Raw genomic sequence first — 12,314 nt, forward strand, 5'->3', positions numbered from 1 at the left:
TGCATGCGCGTTGTTTTGCCGAGGAAGATTGCTAAGATGAATATAAATATGAACTCATCATAGATACCAGGATTTAGATTTTGTCTTTAAGCTAGACGCGCATTTTGTTTACACTTAGCTTATCACTGACGCTCGAATCCCAAAAAGTTAAAAAGGCCAAATAATATCTCATTTCATCGCAATAAAATTCAACTTTCATTATAATTTCTAGCTTCATCCTAAAGTATTTACTTCGGTGTGTACAATAGTGTAATGTGTCCTTTATGTCCACAGAAGGGTTCTGGTGAATCACTGTTAGTAAAAAAAAATAACGTATTGTTTGTTGAACTATTACATAATATTTAAATAGATCGACTTTTGTGATATTTGATTATTCTTAGCTGTATTTTTTTTTAAACGCATATATGAAAGTAATTATGTAACCATGATCTAGAAATAAATGTTTTACGGAGAATTGACAGTTTTGAGAAATGTGAAAATGATCTTTAGGTACTTCCTTATCAAATCTTTTGTATGACAAAATTTCATTTTTGGAGTTGTAAGAACAGTCCAGTTTTGCTTTGCTTTCATAAAAATGACAACTGACTGCTCTCTCAACCAATCAATTTTGGCAATACGTCAGCGTCTGTTGTTACAAAACATATAAAACAACTTACGTGGACCACGGAGTCATCAAAGTTTGCCACTCGAATTGAAAGATATTAGCTTTGAACCATGATGTGTTTTTTCTCGACATTTTTGTTGACTTGTATTTTATATTTGGCAGAGAGCAGTCATTTTCGTGGCGGCATCATATCATGGAAGCCGACAGACAATCATCAGGTGAGAAAGTCATCTTTTTGCATAAAACAATTATTTACAATGTATGTTTTTTGTCAAGTATTCAGAATATTTTTATAATTATATATCAAATCTAAAAAGTCAGTAATTATAGTTTAGGATATAACGTAATTGAATACTTCGAGTTGTAAAATTGTTTTCAGCTTGTAAAGGGAATTGACACATGCGTCCTGATATTTAAACAGTCAAAAATTGTTGTTCTAGATACAAAAATGTAAATAGTTATCAAAGGTACTAGGATTATAATTTAGTACCCCAGACGCGCGTTTCGTCTACATAAGGCTCATCAGTGACGCTCATCTCAAAATATTTATAAAGCCAAACAAGTACAAAGTTGAAGAGCATTGCGGATTCAGATTGTAAAGATTGCCGATAAGAAAAAGAGAACTATAAAATGTTCTAATTTTGTGTTTTGTGTACTGTTGTTTGTCTTGTGGTATTCCCCCTTGTTTTTGCCATGGCATTGTGAGTTAATTTTCAACTTAAATGATTGGATATGGTATATTTCGCGCCTCTTTCCTATATGAATTTTGATTTGTCGAATTTCAATACACAGATTTGTATAAAAAAACATTATAAGGCATTTCTCTGAACATCCGTCTTACTTATATATCAGCCTGCATTTTTAATTGTATCACTAAAATTCCATTTGAAGATTGAATGGTATAAATATGCGAAACGACCTGATGAGACTTGTGTCGCTACAAAATTGTAGTTTTTTCATGAACAAATGAGATTGCGATAATACCTGAATATTTTTTTACAGCAATAGAACGTCACATTTTAAAATTTTTGTGGATAGACTAAGAAAAATCTGAATTGCACATAACTGGTATTTTTAGTTATAAAATACGGCGACGTTGTTCGATTGCCAATGTGACAACTATCCACCAATGTCTTAATGTCGATCACGTAGATGAATACAGTTATAGGTCACCGTACGGCCTTCAACAACAAGCAAAACCACATAAATTCAAATACTTAATTTCGTAAAATTTACCCTGAATATGTCATGTATGTATTCATTAAGTCTGTGCAGTGCTATAATATACTAAGTCTCATATGCTCTATGTTATTTAAGCCGAATTATACCTACTAATATAAGGAAGACACAAGGTAAATAAAGGCAACAGTAGTATACCGCTGTTCAAAACTCATAAATCTATGGTATATAGACACAAATTATATCGTTAAATACGGCACATTAAACTCTAAGCTTATCTTTGTTTATGTATCTATCTTGTGGTTGAATTGCTCTCTATATACGTCTTATTTTCCTTTTTTACAGATTGAGATTAACTATAGAGTTGCCTTCCGTGCCAGTTCTGGACACGCTTGCGATGCAAACACAATAGAGAACGGAACATTATTACCTGGTGAAGGCTCTTTACAGTGTGTAGAAGGATGCAGTGATACAATAACCACTATGTCTTATTACTGCACTGATTTTAGTGCCACTGAAGATTGGACATCAGGAACTAACAGCGTAAAGTACAATCTGTCAGCGTCAAGTAACAACCTGTATACTTTTGGGTGAGTTGTTTTTGCCATTAATCGAAAAAGGTAGGTAGCGCAGAAATGCCCTCTACATGCTCTAGAGGACAAAATTCATGATATTCGATATACATTTCTGATAACGTAATTACCAATTAATCTTAACCTCACAATCGGAAATTCGAAGTAAACCACAAAAAATATGACTTCATAATTAAATTTCAACTGATCATTGGCCGGGTACAGTTATTTTACAATTGAGAAGAACACTTTTTTCACAAGCGTTTTGGAAATGTGAAAAAGTGAAAAAAAATAGAGAATTTGTAATCCCAATCCAGAACATAAAAACTAAAAATGTCAATGAAAAAAAGGTTTAGCATTAAAACTTTGTTCCTTTGACGTTGGTGTCGTCAAGTGCAAGTAGTATTTTTTGGTTTGTATAATTAAACCATATTTATATCAAAATGAACATTGATATCAGTAAAATGTGCCAATCATATTTTTAACGCAAAATATATGAACTAAGTTCTAAAAATTTGTAATCTATTTTTTTTTTTAAAGTTTTTCAAGCTGTTGTTGGATACCTCTAGTTGAAGGCAGTTCAGACTGGAGGATGCGGACTACAGCAAATCTGACCGTAAGACAAGACACTGGAAAAATAAATTCCTCTCCAGTCTCTGCAATGCAGCCTGTAGTAAGATTCAGTTATGGATGTGACTATACTCTTAAAATACCCGGTAAGTTACATTCCTAATATTCGTAGGTATTTCGTTTTTTTAAAACTGTGTATGCAAATCGTTGTAGCATTTACATTTGAAGACATACGATCAATTATATTGCTGAAATAGAGGTAAAAATGCATCGACTACATGTAAAAAGCTTCACAAGATGGATGTTTTCCAATTTATACATTGAAACAAATTTCTATAAAAAAATTCTCAAAATTGTGTTTTGTATTTATATCTTTTAAGTTCAGATGTTTGAAAAAGAATCACGAAAATCTACAAATTAAAGTGTAAGGCCGTCAAGATGATTGCTGTATCTTGTTCATTTTGCCGGCTTGACAATCATTGTCGGTACTATCTGAAATTTACAAACAAAACCCGATTACTCCAATAGATTTTGTATCATACAACTGAAACCTTTATGCAAAAACATGTTTCAAACAACTTTGTCAGAACAGGGTTTCGAGAAATCGCGATTTTAAGTTTTAGAATGCATTTTTACTGCGATGTTTACGTTGCATTTCATAAATTTATAAATCTGTTTCATAATTTTTAAGCGAAATCTTCGAAAGTGAAATTGCTAAATACATATTTCTTTCGATATCCGCATGTAAATTTTACTATGCTTACTATGGCGTTTCATGAAAAATCAATAATCTCCCGCAATTTCACTGTGCATTGTAATAAGAACATTGAATATTTATGATTGCATATTTCGTAGTGAAACTGAAACATAAACAGTCAATCAATGCATGCGAATGATTTGGGAGTGTGTTATTATCATTAAACCCACTGTTTTTTTCTAACTGAAGTATGGTAAAACTAAAATTTATAGCACACCACTTATTGATCTTTCACCAATTCATATGTCAGGGTTAGAGAAAGGGAACTTTCGCCATTAGGCCAAGTATAGCTCAAAATATAAATAAAAAAATCAAACTAAGTTTAAAACCAAAACTAGACTGCGATCACTGTATTGATAATTGATGTTGTAGTATCTGATGATGACGGTGATGTTGTAAAGTGTCGGTGGTCTAAACTAACTCCAAATGATGAATGTGGTGGTGTTTGTGAAACACTGAATGGTTCTTATTTAGATCAGGTAAAACGTAAATGAACAAGCATACAAATGAAATTCAATGTTATGGAATATAAAATAAGAACACTAAAAAAATCCTTCGTTTCAGAATTATCTATACATTGGCTTAAGAAAACGTAGTTGATTTTCAGTATTTTACTATCTAGTTGAATATAGCGAATGGTGAACTAAAATAAAAGGTTTTACGCTATAAGAACAAGACAAAAAAAACCTCACTATGAAAATGAAAACTTCATCATGTACCTGCCTTTAGAATTAATGGTTTCATCAGAACGTTCCTTTAGAAAGTAGAATAACAAAAATACCGAAATTCAAGCTTCTTGTCGTGGTTTTCACTCATACAGACACATTTTTTTCAATAAATTCTATATCAGATATAAAGATAAAAAAAGCAAACGGAACAAATCTTCAAACGCATATGTCTATTATTATGTGTAGAGTTCCTGTGTTTTGACCTACAATGCAACACAATCCACGGGGTGGTATGCTGTCGCTTTGCAAATCGAAGACTTCCAGAAGACTACCGATACAGTTCCTTTCAGCAGTGTCTCTTTGCAGTTTTTGATCTTTGTTGCTAATTCAAGCGAATCTTGTGCCTCGAGGCCTATTCTACCACAGAATATAATAACTGATGGTTCAATTCTTCACAGTTCTGCCAACAAGATTTTTAATGAGTCTATTATTGCTAGGAGTGGTGCGGCAACGTTAAGGTAGGAAATACGTTCATGCTTTATTAACTTAAGATTATAAAGATTGGGAGTATTTTATTTCAAACTTGTGCAACCCTGCGTAAGCGGAAATTAAATGAAAACGACAATCTTATAAGTTTCTAGAATATACTCTTGAAAATTGCAATTTCTTGTAGACATCAGTCTTCATACTGCTTAAAATAATATAGTACAGAAACAAAATCATCAAAATAGATAAATAAGTATCAAATTTCTTAGTAATTTTCCGATTCTTTGGAATATATCTGATACTAATGAAAATTGAAAGACCTCTTTTAATGCTTGACATAGTAAAAAAACACCGTCGTTCTATTATTAAAAAATGTTTCATACATTTTAACGTCTCTGGTTATTTGGTCGTTAGGTTGTCTCATGAGTGTATAATACCTATGGAACGGTGGTAGGAGCACATAATTGACCATCATAGATTAATGGCGTAAATGTCAGTCTTACGGTTGACCATTATTATCGAACGGGGTTAATTATAATTTAACCTTTTTAATTCGCTTAACTAAACTCATCAGTGCTACCAAATTTTTATCAGGATATAAAGATTCACGAATAAGAACTAGCTTATTAAACGCATATTTAAATTGACCGTTGATAAATTGAGAAAATGTAGTTTCTTATTTTACCAACATTGATGAAGTTGAATTTTATGTCACTCATGTTACATTAATACCTTTATTCGAACTTTGAAAGCATTTGTTGAAAATCTGTATATCAATTACAAATCTAATTAGCATTTTTTTTTTTATACATTATTAACTAGAGTTACAGCTATTGACACCGTTTCACCTATAGGAATGATCAAATCAGCATTATTTCCATTTGGAACGTCTGGAAGAGAATGGTTTGTGACAGTGACCTGGACACCAATGAAAAGCCAGATAGGCACCCACTTGTTTTGTTACACTGCAGTTGATAATTTAGGGTATGAATCTTTTTTTATTCTATTGAGTTTCAAAACAAACCAGCAGTGGTAGGCACTAATATGACCGAGTGACAATAGAAGTTGTAAACACTTGTGGACGTTAAGTGTCTAAACATCCATCAAATTACAATTGTGTAGTGTTCTTTAGTCCGTAAAAGTAAAACACATTAATTAATTAGAAAATAAAATATTAACTGTACAATTTTGATACACCAGCTACCAATTTCAACAACAAATGCCCCTTCGGTAACGGCAATACCAATAAATTTGAATATCCAAAATATAATACAATGCTATGAAGTGCGGATCAAACTAAACTTGCCTAATCTGAACAAGAATAAGAGCTTTGTGTGAGGGATATATATTATATATTCCACAATTTAAGATAATAATTTAAAAAATTACTTTAATTTAGCTTTAACTTTAAGCAAGAAAATTGAGAATGGAAATGGGGAATGTGTCAAAGAGACAACAACCCGACCAAATAAAAAACAACAGCAGAGGGTCACCAACAGGTCTTCAATGTAGCGAGCAATTCCCGCACCCGGAGGCGTCCTTCAGCTGGCCCCTAAACAAATATATACTAGTCCAGTGATAATGAACGCCATACTAATTTCCAAATTGTACACAAGAAACTAAAATTAAAATAATACAAGACTAACAAAGGCCAGAGGCTCCTGACTTGGGACAGGCGAAAAAATGCGGCGGGGTTAAACATGTTTGTGAAATCTCAACCCTCCCCCTATACCTCTAACCAATGCAGAAAAGTAAACGCATAACAATACGCACATTAAAATTCAGTTCAAAAGTAAAATCACAAAAATACTGAACTTAGAGGAAGATCAATTGGGAAAGTCCATAATCACATGGCAAAATCAAATAACAAAACGCATCAAAAACGAATGGACAAGAACTGTCATATTCCTGACTTGGTACAGGCATTTTCAAATGTAGAAAATGGTGGATTAAACCTGGTTCTATAGCGCTAACCCTCTCACTTTTGTAATGACAGTCTCATCAATTTCCGATATTTTTACATTGATGCTTGATGCGTTAAATAAACAGACACAATAAATAGAATAGTCAAAATATGGGTACATCAGTCATCATCGTTTAACAATTTTAAAAGGAACAATTTAACAGAACACAAAAACATCTACTATCTACGAACACATTTATTGAGTGTCTGACGTCAGAAAATTTTATACGTCACATAAATTTGTCGTTCAATGTGCGTACAAACAATTTTAAAATTTTCATGGGAATGTTAGCATACAGGGTTAAAAAATCAAAAGTATGTAAGAATAAATTTAAGAAATAGACCGAGATTTAAACTAGTCCAAAAGTTATATATAGAATTTATAAGAATCCAAAAATAGTTAATACCACTACGCGATTGAATGATTTTGACGTTTGTGGTTCAACGTATATTGTAATTCATAATAGAAATATATCATAATGACATATAATAGAACAATATCATACTGACGGGATCTTTTAAAGTACAGAGTCACGTTATAAGAACAAAAGAAATACAAAAAGTCGCAAATACAAAACAAACCACAAAAAAATGAAAGCCAATACAAACACATTGACGAGATGTAAAAGTACCGAGCCACGTGAAACGGATATCACATGAAACCATTTAACAGTAAAAGTAATATTAATAATAGAACAAAGACAAATGAAAGAACTATAAAACACGTTGTTAAGATGATAAACAACATCAGTACGAAGAATCTATACATCAAGACCATCGTGTATTATTTGAGAAGTTGATACGGAATATTTATCAACAAGGTCTTGGTACCTTCCGATGAACTTTTTTAGAAAAAGAACGAGACGTTCTTTGACATACCCCTGTTTCATCAACTTTCTACTCAGACACTGATGACGTATTACAAAGTCAAGAGAAGTCCGAGTATGATGTCAGAAGATGTAACCAAAGAAAATAAACAAAATGACAATAATACATAAATAACAACAGACTACTAGCAGTTAACTGACATGCCAGCTCCAGACTTCAATTAAACTGACTGAAAGATTATGATTTCATCATATGAAAGATATATAAGACTTTTTCATCAAGACTTTTTTGTCAGATTTTATGTACTTTTATATATTTTTTCGTTACTGCGATAAGCGAAGCTGATGTATATTGCATTATGTTAAATCACATACCTATGGTAAAAATTGATGCTTTTTTTCTAATTTGATTTTCGAATAACATGTACATGTTTTATTCTCTTATTTAATATGAGTATTAAAAAGTTGTTTATTTTCTATTTCAGTCAAACCTCAGACCAGACATGCGCTACACTCGTGGTAGACGAGGAACCCGACGATACGGTTGTTCTAAATCAGGATTGCAATGCTTTTAAAACGCCAGAAAGTAAGTGTAGTTTTGGTAAAAAATATTTTAACAATGTTCAAGGAATGTTTTAAATTGAACCTTTATTCATGTCTGTCAATGTGTTAGTCTATCGGAATAATATCATACTTGAAAAATTTATCTAATTCACAATTGTCATCTATTTCTTTTTTTCTTCGTCACAACAACATTAATTACTACTTAAAAAAAATTATATGTTTAAATTGGCGATAATTAAATTATGTGATTCTGTGATTACATGTAATATACATTACGTGCAAATACGACTGTAGGTTTTAGGCGGTTGTTTTATACCTGTGCGTACACAATAAATCAATTTCATATGCATGAAAGGGTATACACAGCACCACTTATGTATTCAGATTTAACCATTAGCAAAATAAATTAAATAACAAAAATAACACAGTTATGTATTAAGAATGTCCAAATCTTTCTTCAATCTAAGCTGTTATACATTAAGAACACGATTTAAACTCCTTTTCGAAGTTACTTTGATAACCAAATTAACTGTCATATGTTTAAATTGCATATTGCCTTAATAGAAATATGAAATTTTTGTTAATTATTTTAAATATAGAAGTACATACTAAGTGCATTGAAGCAACAACAGGCGTCCCCCCATTATTTTTCTTGGCAACCAGCTGCTCCTCCTATTTTGTTCAGTGTAACGAGCTTGGAACTGGGCATATTGTGCGCTGTGCTCCAGGAACTGAATGGTGCAACCATGTTTTAACATGTGTACACCCAGGATCTTGTGCGACTGAAGGGTGGGTATTGATTTCTAGTGATTGATATGTTTCAGTAATAAAAGTTAATTAATATGCAGATTTAAATTAAATACGTAGGTATGATATAAATTCATAAATTGCCGTACATTTCATTTCTGTTTATTGCCTGCTCAAATGAGAGAGAGACAAGTAGAAGGAAAATGTTTATGTTACTCTTCTTCTGCATGTAGCCATAATATATTTCGATTTCCTTTAACAACAACAACAACAAAAACAAGACTACTTAATTCAGAGAGAGATATGACAAAATGGATTATTTTTTTTTTATTGTTTTCTTACATGTAACATCATCAAATGGCAAGTATTTAAGAATATTCCGGACGACAACATATTAACAATCAATGAATTAAGACTTAACTGATTGAAAACATGGTGACCATTTCGACTGTCGCCGAAAAATGAGTGTGTGTTAAATATTGGAATACATTTTACCAGCCATACGGACTCCCCAAAGAGTTAGTTGCAAGCTAGAGTCTTCAAAAAGATAAAAGAAATTCCTACATGCAGCAATGGATGAAACTTAATCATTACACAATTTCTCTGATTTTGTTATAATATTGAAAGCATGAAAAATGCTTTATATAACATTTTTAACTAGTTGAACAGGAATTAGTTTCTCTGTATTGGCTGCATAGGACGGTAAACAATAAATTAACATGTGCATTGCATTGCCATCCTATAATATTTTCCCTTCAGAACTAAAATAAGAACCTAATAGTCAATATATTTGAGCTAAGATTTAGAGGATATATCTATAAGCAATTATACAATCAGTTTCATCAGGACTACACATTACTTACAACTAACAGTGAAATACTTTTATTCTTTTTCAGATGACGAAGAACAATTATCAATATTTTCGTATAACATTTAGTTTTTGTTCAAATTCACATTTGAATTATTTTTTCCTTTCTAATTAACATTATACGGCAATATTACATGTACTAGACAGATAAGCTTATTAACGCGTGTGTCTTTTTTCCATAACCCAACAGATAAACCTTTCCTCAACTATATATTCAGATTTAAGTATTTTGTTATATAAAAAAGAAGATATGTTATTTGATATATATGTCCATTGACCGTTATTAATACATGTATCTTTTTTTCCCTGTATGATTCTAACACTAAGTTTAAATTACATCGTTTTATTAAATGTTTTTTTTTCTATGAATATGTTTTTGCAATTTAATGCTGATGCATATATATTGTTGACCTTATATTAAAGTTGTCTTTAATTCACTCACAAACACACAATATATCCTGTATGTAAATACTGAACACGAATATGCCTCAAGGGATAACACTTGTTAAATATGCTAATTAATGTTAAGTTTTACTTTCTCAAGGGGCGATTAAATACAATGATGAAAACAATGAACGGAAATTAAAAATCTAGCAAATATGTAATTATAATGCAAGTTCAGACACTTTGTACATTAGAGACCGCATTATATCCCACAATTTTTGTAAAACACAAAATTGAATTTCTGTGGAAAATATTTTCAATTTCAAACTGGGCAAATTTCACTATCATGTAAGTTGCCTAAAATCACTGTAATATACATATCAAGTACTGACTGACTTATATATTGTTTCTGCCCTGAGTTTCTTACACACAATGTATATATGTTGTATACACTCAAAATGTTCCTCTCCAAAACAAACATACTTATATTGTAAACAAAATTGTTCAAGACTTTCTTTTTATAACATGTAGTGCTTTTGTTAATGTGTACCAATAAAGATTCTTTTGGTTATATTTTGACCAATAAAACTTGTTGTATTTTATTCATAAAGTTCATATTATATACAGGATTAAACGGAAGATCAAAATCAGGTCAATCAAATGTAAATTTGTGCAAACGTAGTACGAACTTGTGCGCAAAAACGCATTTGTATTTGCACTCAAAATAATACATTTTGATAACCGTTTAGACATAGAACGCCAGTCATTGAGACAGCAAACCAGCAACACAATAAGAGAGAAGTCACTCTTCAATTTTGGTAGGAATTTTTATTGGGTTTATTGAGAATTGATGCTTCTTTTTTATCAGTATATAACGGGTGTAAAAAAGTCGTCCGAATCAAATTTTGAATGCAAAAATGCACACGATCAAGGACAATCAAGTCGGTTACTAATTTTGTTATTCGTTAATTAATTCTTATTTCCTATTTTGTCTTACTGAAGCACCAATCGTTATTTTTTTAATTTTTCATTATTCAATATCATTTTTACTATTTATGATATTCTTTGATTTGACCATTCTTTTCTTAGTTTTTACGACTTCTTGAGATATTTTGATAGATGCAAGCTTGTCAAACAAAATTGATCTATTCACTGGTACCTTTGATAACTATTTACATAACTGGGTCGATACCACTATTGTAGGACGTTTCTTCCCCAAGGGTATCACTAGCCTAGTAATCCGCACTTCGGTGTTGACAAAGATATAAATTATATAGTAATTTTCATGAAGGAGTAGGTCTGGTAAGGACCGATTTTGGCCTCAAATTTCAGTTTCATCTGACGAAAGATTTTGACCATTTTTTAAACACTTAAGTGTCTATTTCATTTGATTCATGATCAATTAATTTATGTGAGAGATTTTTACTCATTTAGTAATTAAAAACGCTCCGATTCAAGCTCAAATATGAAAAATCTACCAAATATGCCAAAATATGTCACTTTTCAGATGGTTTTTGTCAAAAATGAAAGTGGCCGCATCCGTGTTCATCCTCAACCTTTATATATGTTATGTATTATCATCAAATACAACTTACATTTCAATATTTTGGATGATCACGAATGCGGCCACTTTCATTTTACACGGAAACCGTCTAAAATTTAACAAAAATGCTAGAATTATGAAGATTTCAGTAATTTAGCATGACTTAACGGTGCTAGTAACCGATATATGTGCATTGTATTGTCAAAAACAGCCCATATTTATGTAGCAGAATCATTCTACTTTCCAATAAATAACTAAAAGATAACATTTGAACAATTTTGTAAAACTGCTATATTTTGGGGCCAAAAAGGGGTCTTACTGGACCTACTCCTTTCCTTTCCCAAGGAATAGAATACCTTTGCCGTATTTGGCACATTTTTTTGGAATTTTGAGTCAACGATGCTCTTCAACTTTGTACTTGTTAGGCTTTATAACTATTTTGATCTGAACGTCACTAATGAGTCTTGTGTACACGAAAAGTGCGTCTGGCGTATTAAATTATAATCCTGGTACCTTTGATAACGATTAAGGCGAAGCCCTTCAAAAACGTATGTCGTGTCTCACCATTAAAATATCAGGTTT

The 12,314-nt window shown here is 31.6% G+C and overlaps 1 protein-coding gene across 1 annotated transcript; it reads left to right on the forward strand.

Annotated features, from left to right (window-relative positions):
- The first annotated feature begins 551 nt into the window (after nucleotides 1–551).
- LOC139484678 (integrin beta-like protein C) lies at nucleotides 552–10,765 on the forward strand. The gene is made up of 9 exons (XM_071268542.1): nucleotides 552–822; nucleotides 2,129–2,373; nucleotides 2,896–3,071; nucleotides 4,055–4,161; nucleotides 4,597–4,868; nucleotides 5,659–5,820; nucleotides 8,112–8,212; nucleotides 8,790–8,979; nucleotides 9,834–10,765. Exons 1-9 carry the CDS (start codon nucleotides 715–717, stop codon nucleotides 9,835–9,837), a joined length of 1,365 nt encoding a protein of 454 aa, XP_071124643.1. The 5' UTR covers nucleotides 552–714; the 3' UTR covers nucleotides 9,838–10,765.
- The last annotated feature ends 1,549 nt before the right edge of the window (nucleotides 10,766–12,314 follow it).

The sequence above is a fragment of the Mytilus edulis genome, chromosome 1 (assembly GCF_963676685.1).
Source record: "Mytilus edulis chromosome 1, xbMytEdul2.2, whole genome shotgun sequence".
Taxonomy (NCBI): Eukaryota; Metazoa; Mollusca; class Bivalvia; order Mytilida; family Mytilidae; genus Mytilus; species Mytilus edulis.

Coding starts and splice junctions, on each gene's coding strand:
- LOC139484678 (XM_071268542.1), top strand. CDS start 715: ATGATGTGTTTTTTCTCGACATTTTTGTTGACTTGTATTTTATATTTG. Junction 823..2,128: donor AGCCGACAGACAATCATCAG/GTGAGAAAGTCA, acceptor CCTTTTTTACAG/ATTGAGATTAACTATAGAGT. Junction 8,213..8,789: donor TGCTTTTAAAACGCCAGAAA/GTAAGTGTAGTT, acceptor TTTTAAATATAG/AAGTACATACTAAGTGCATT.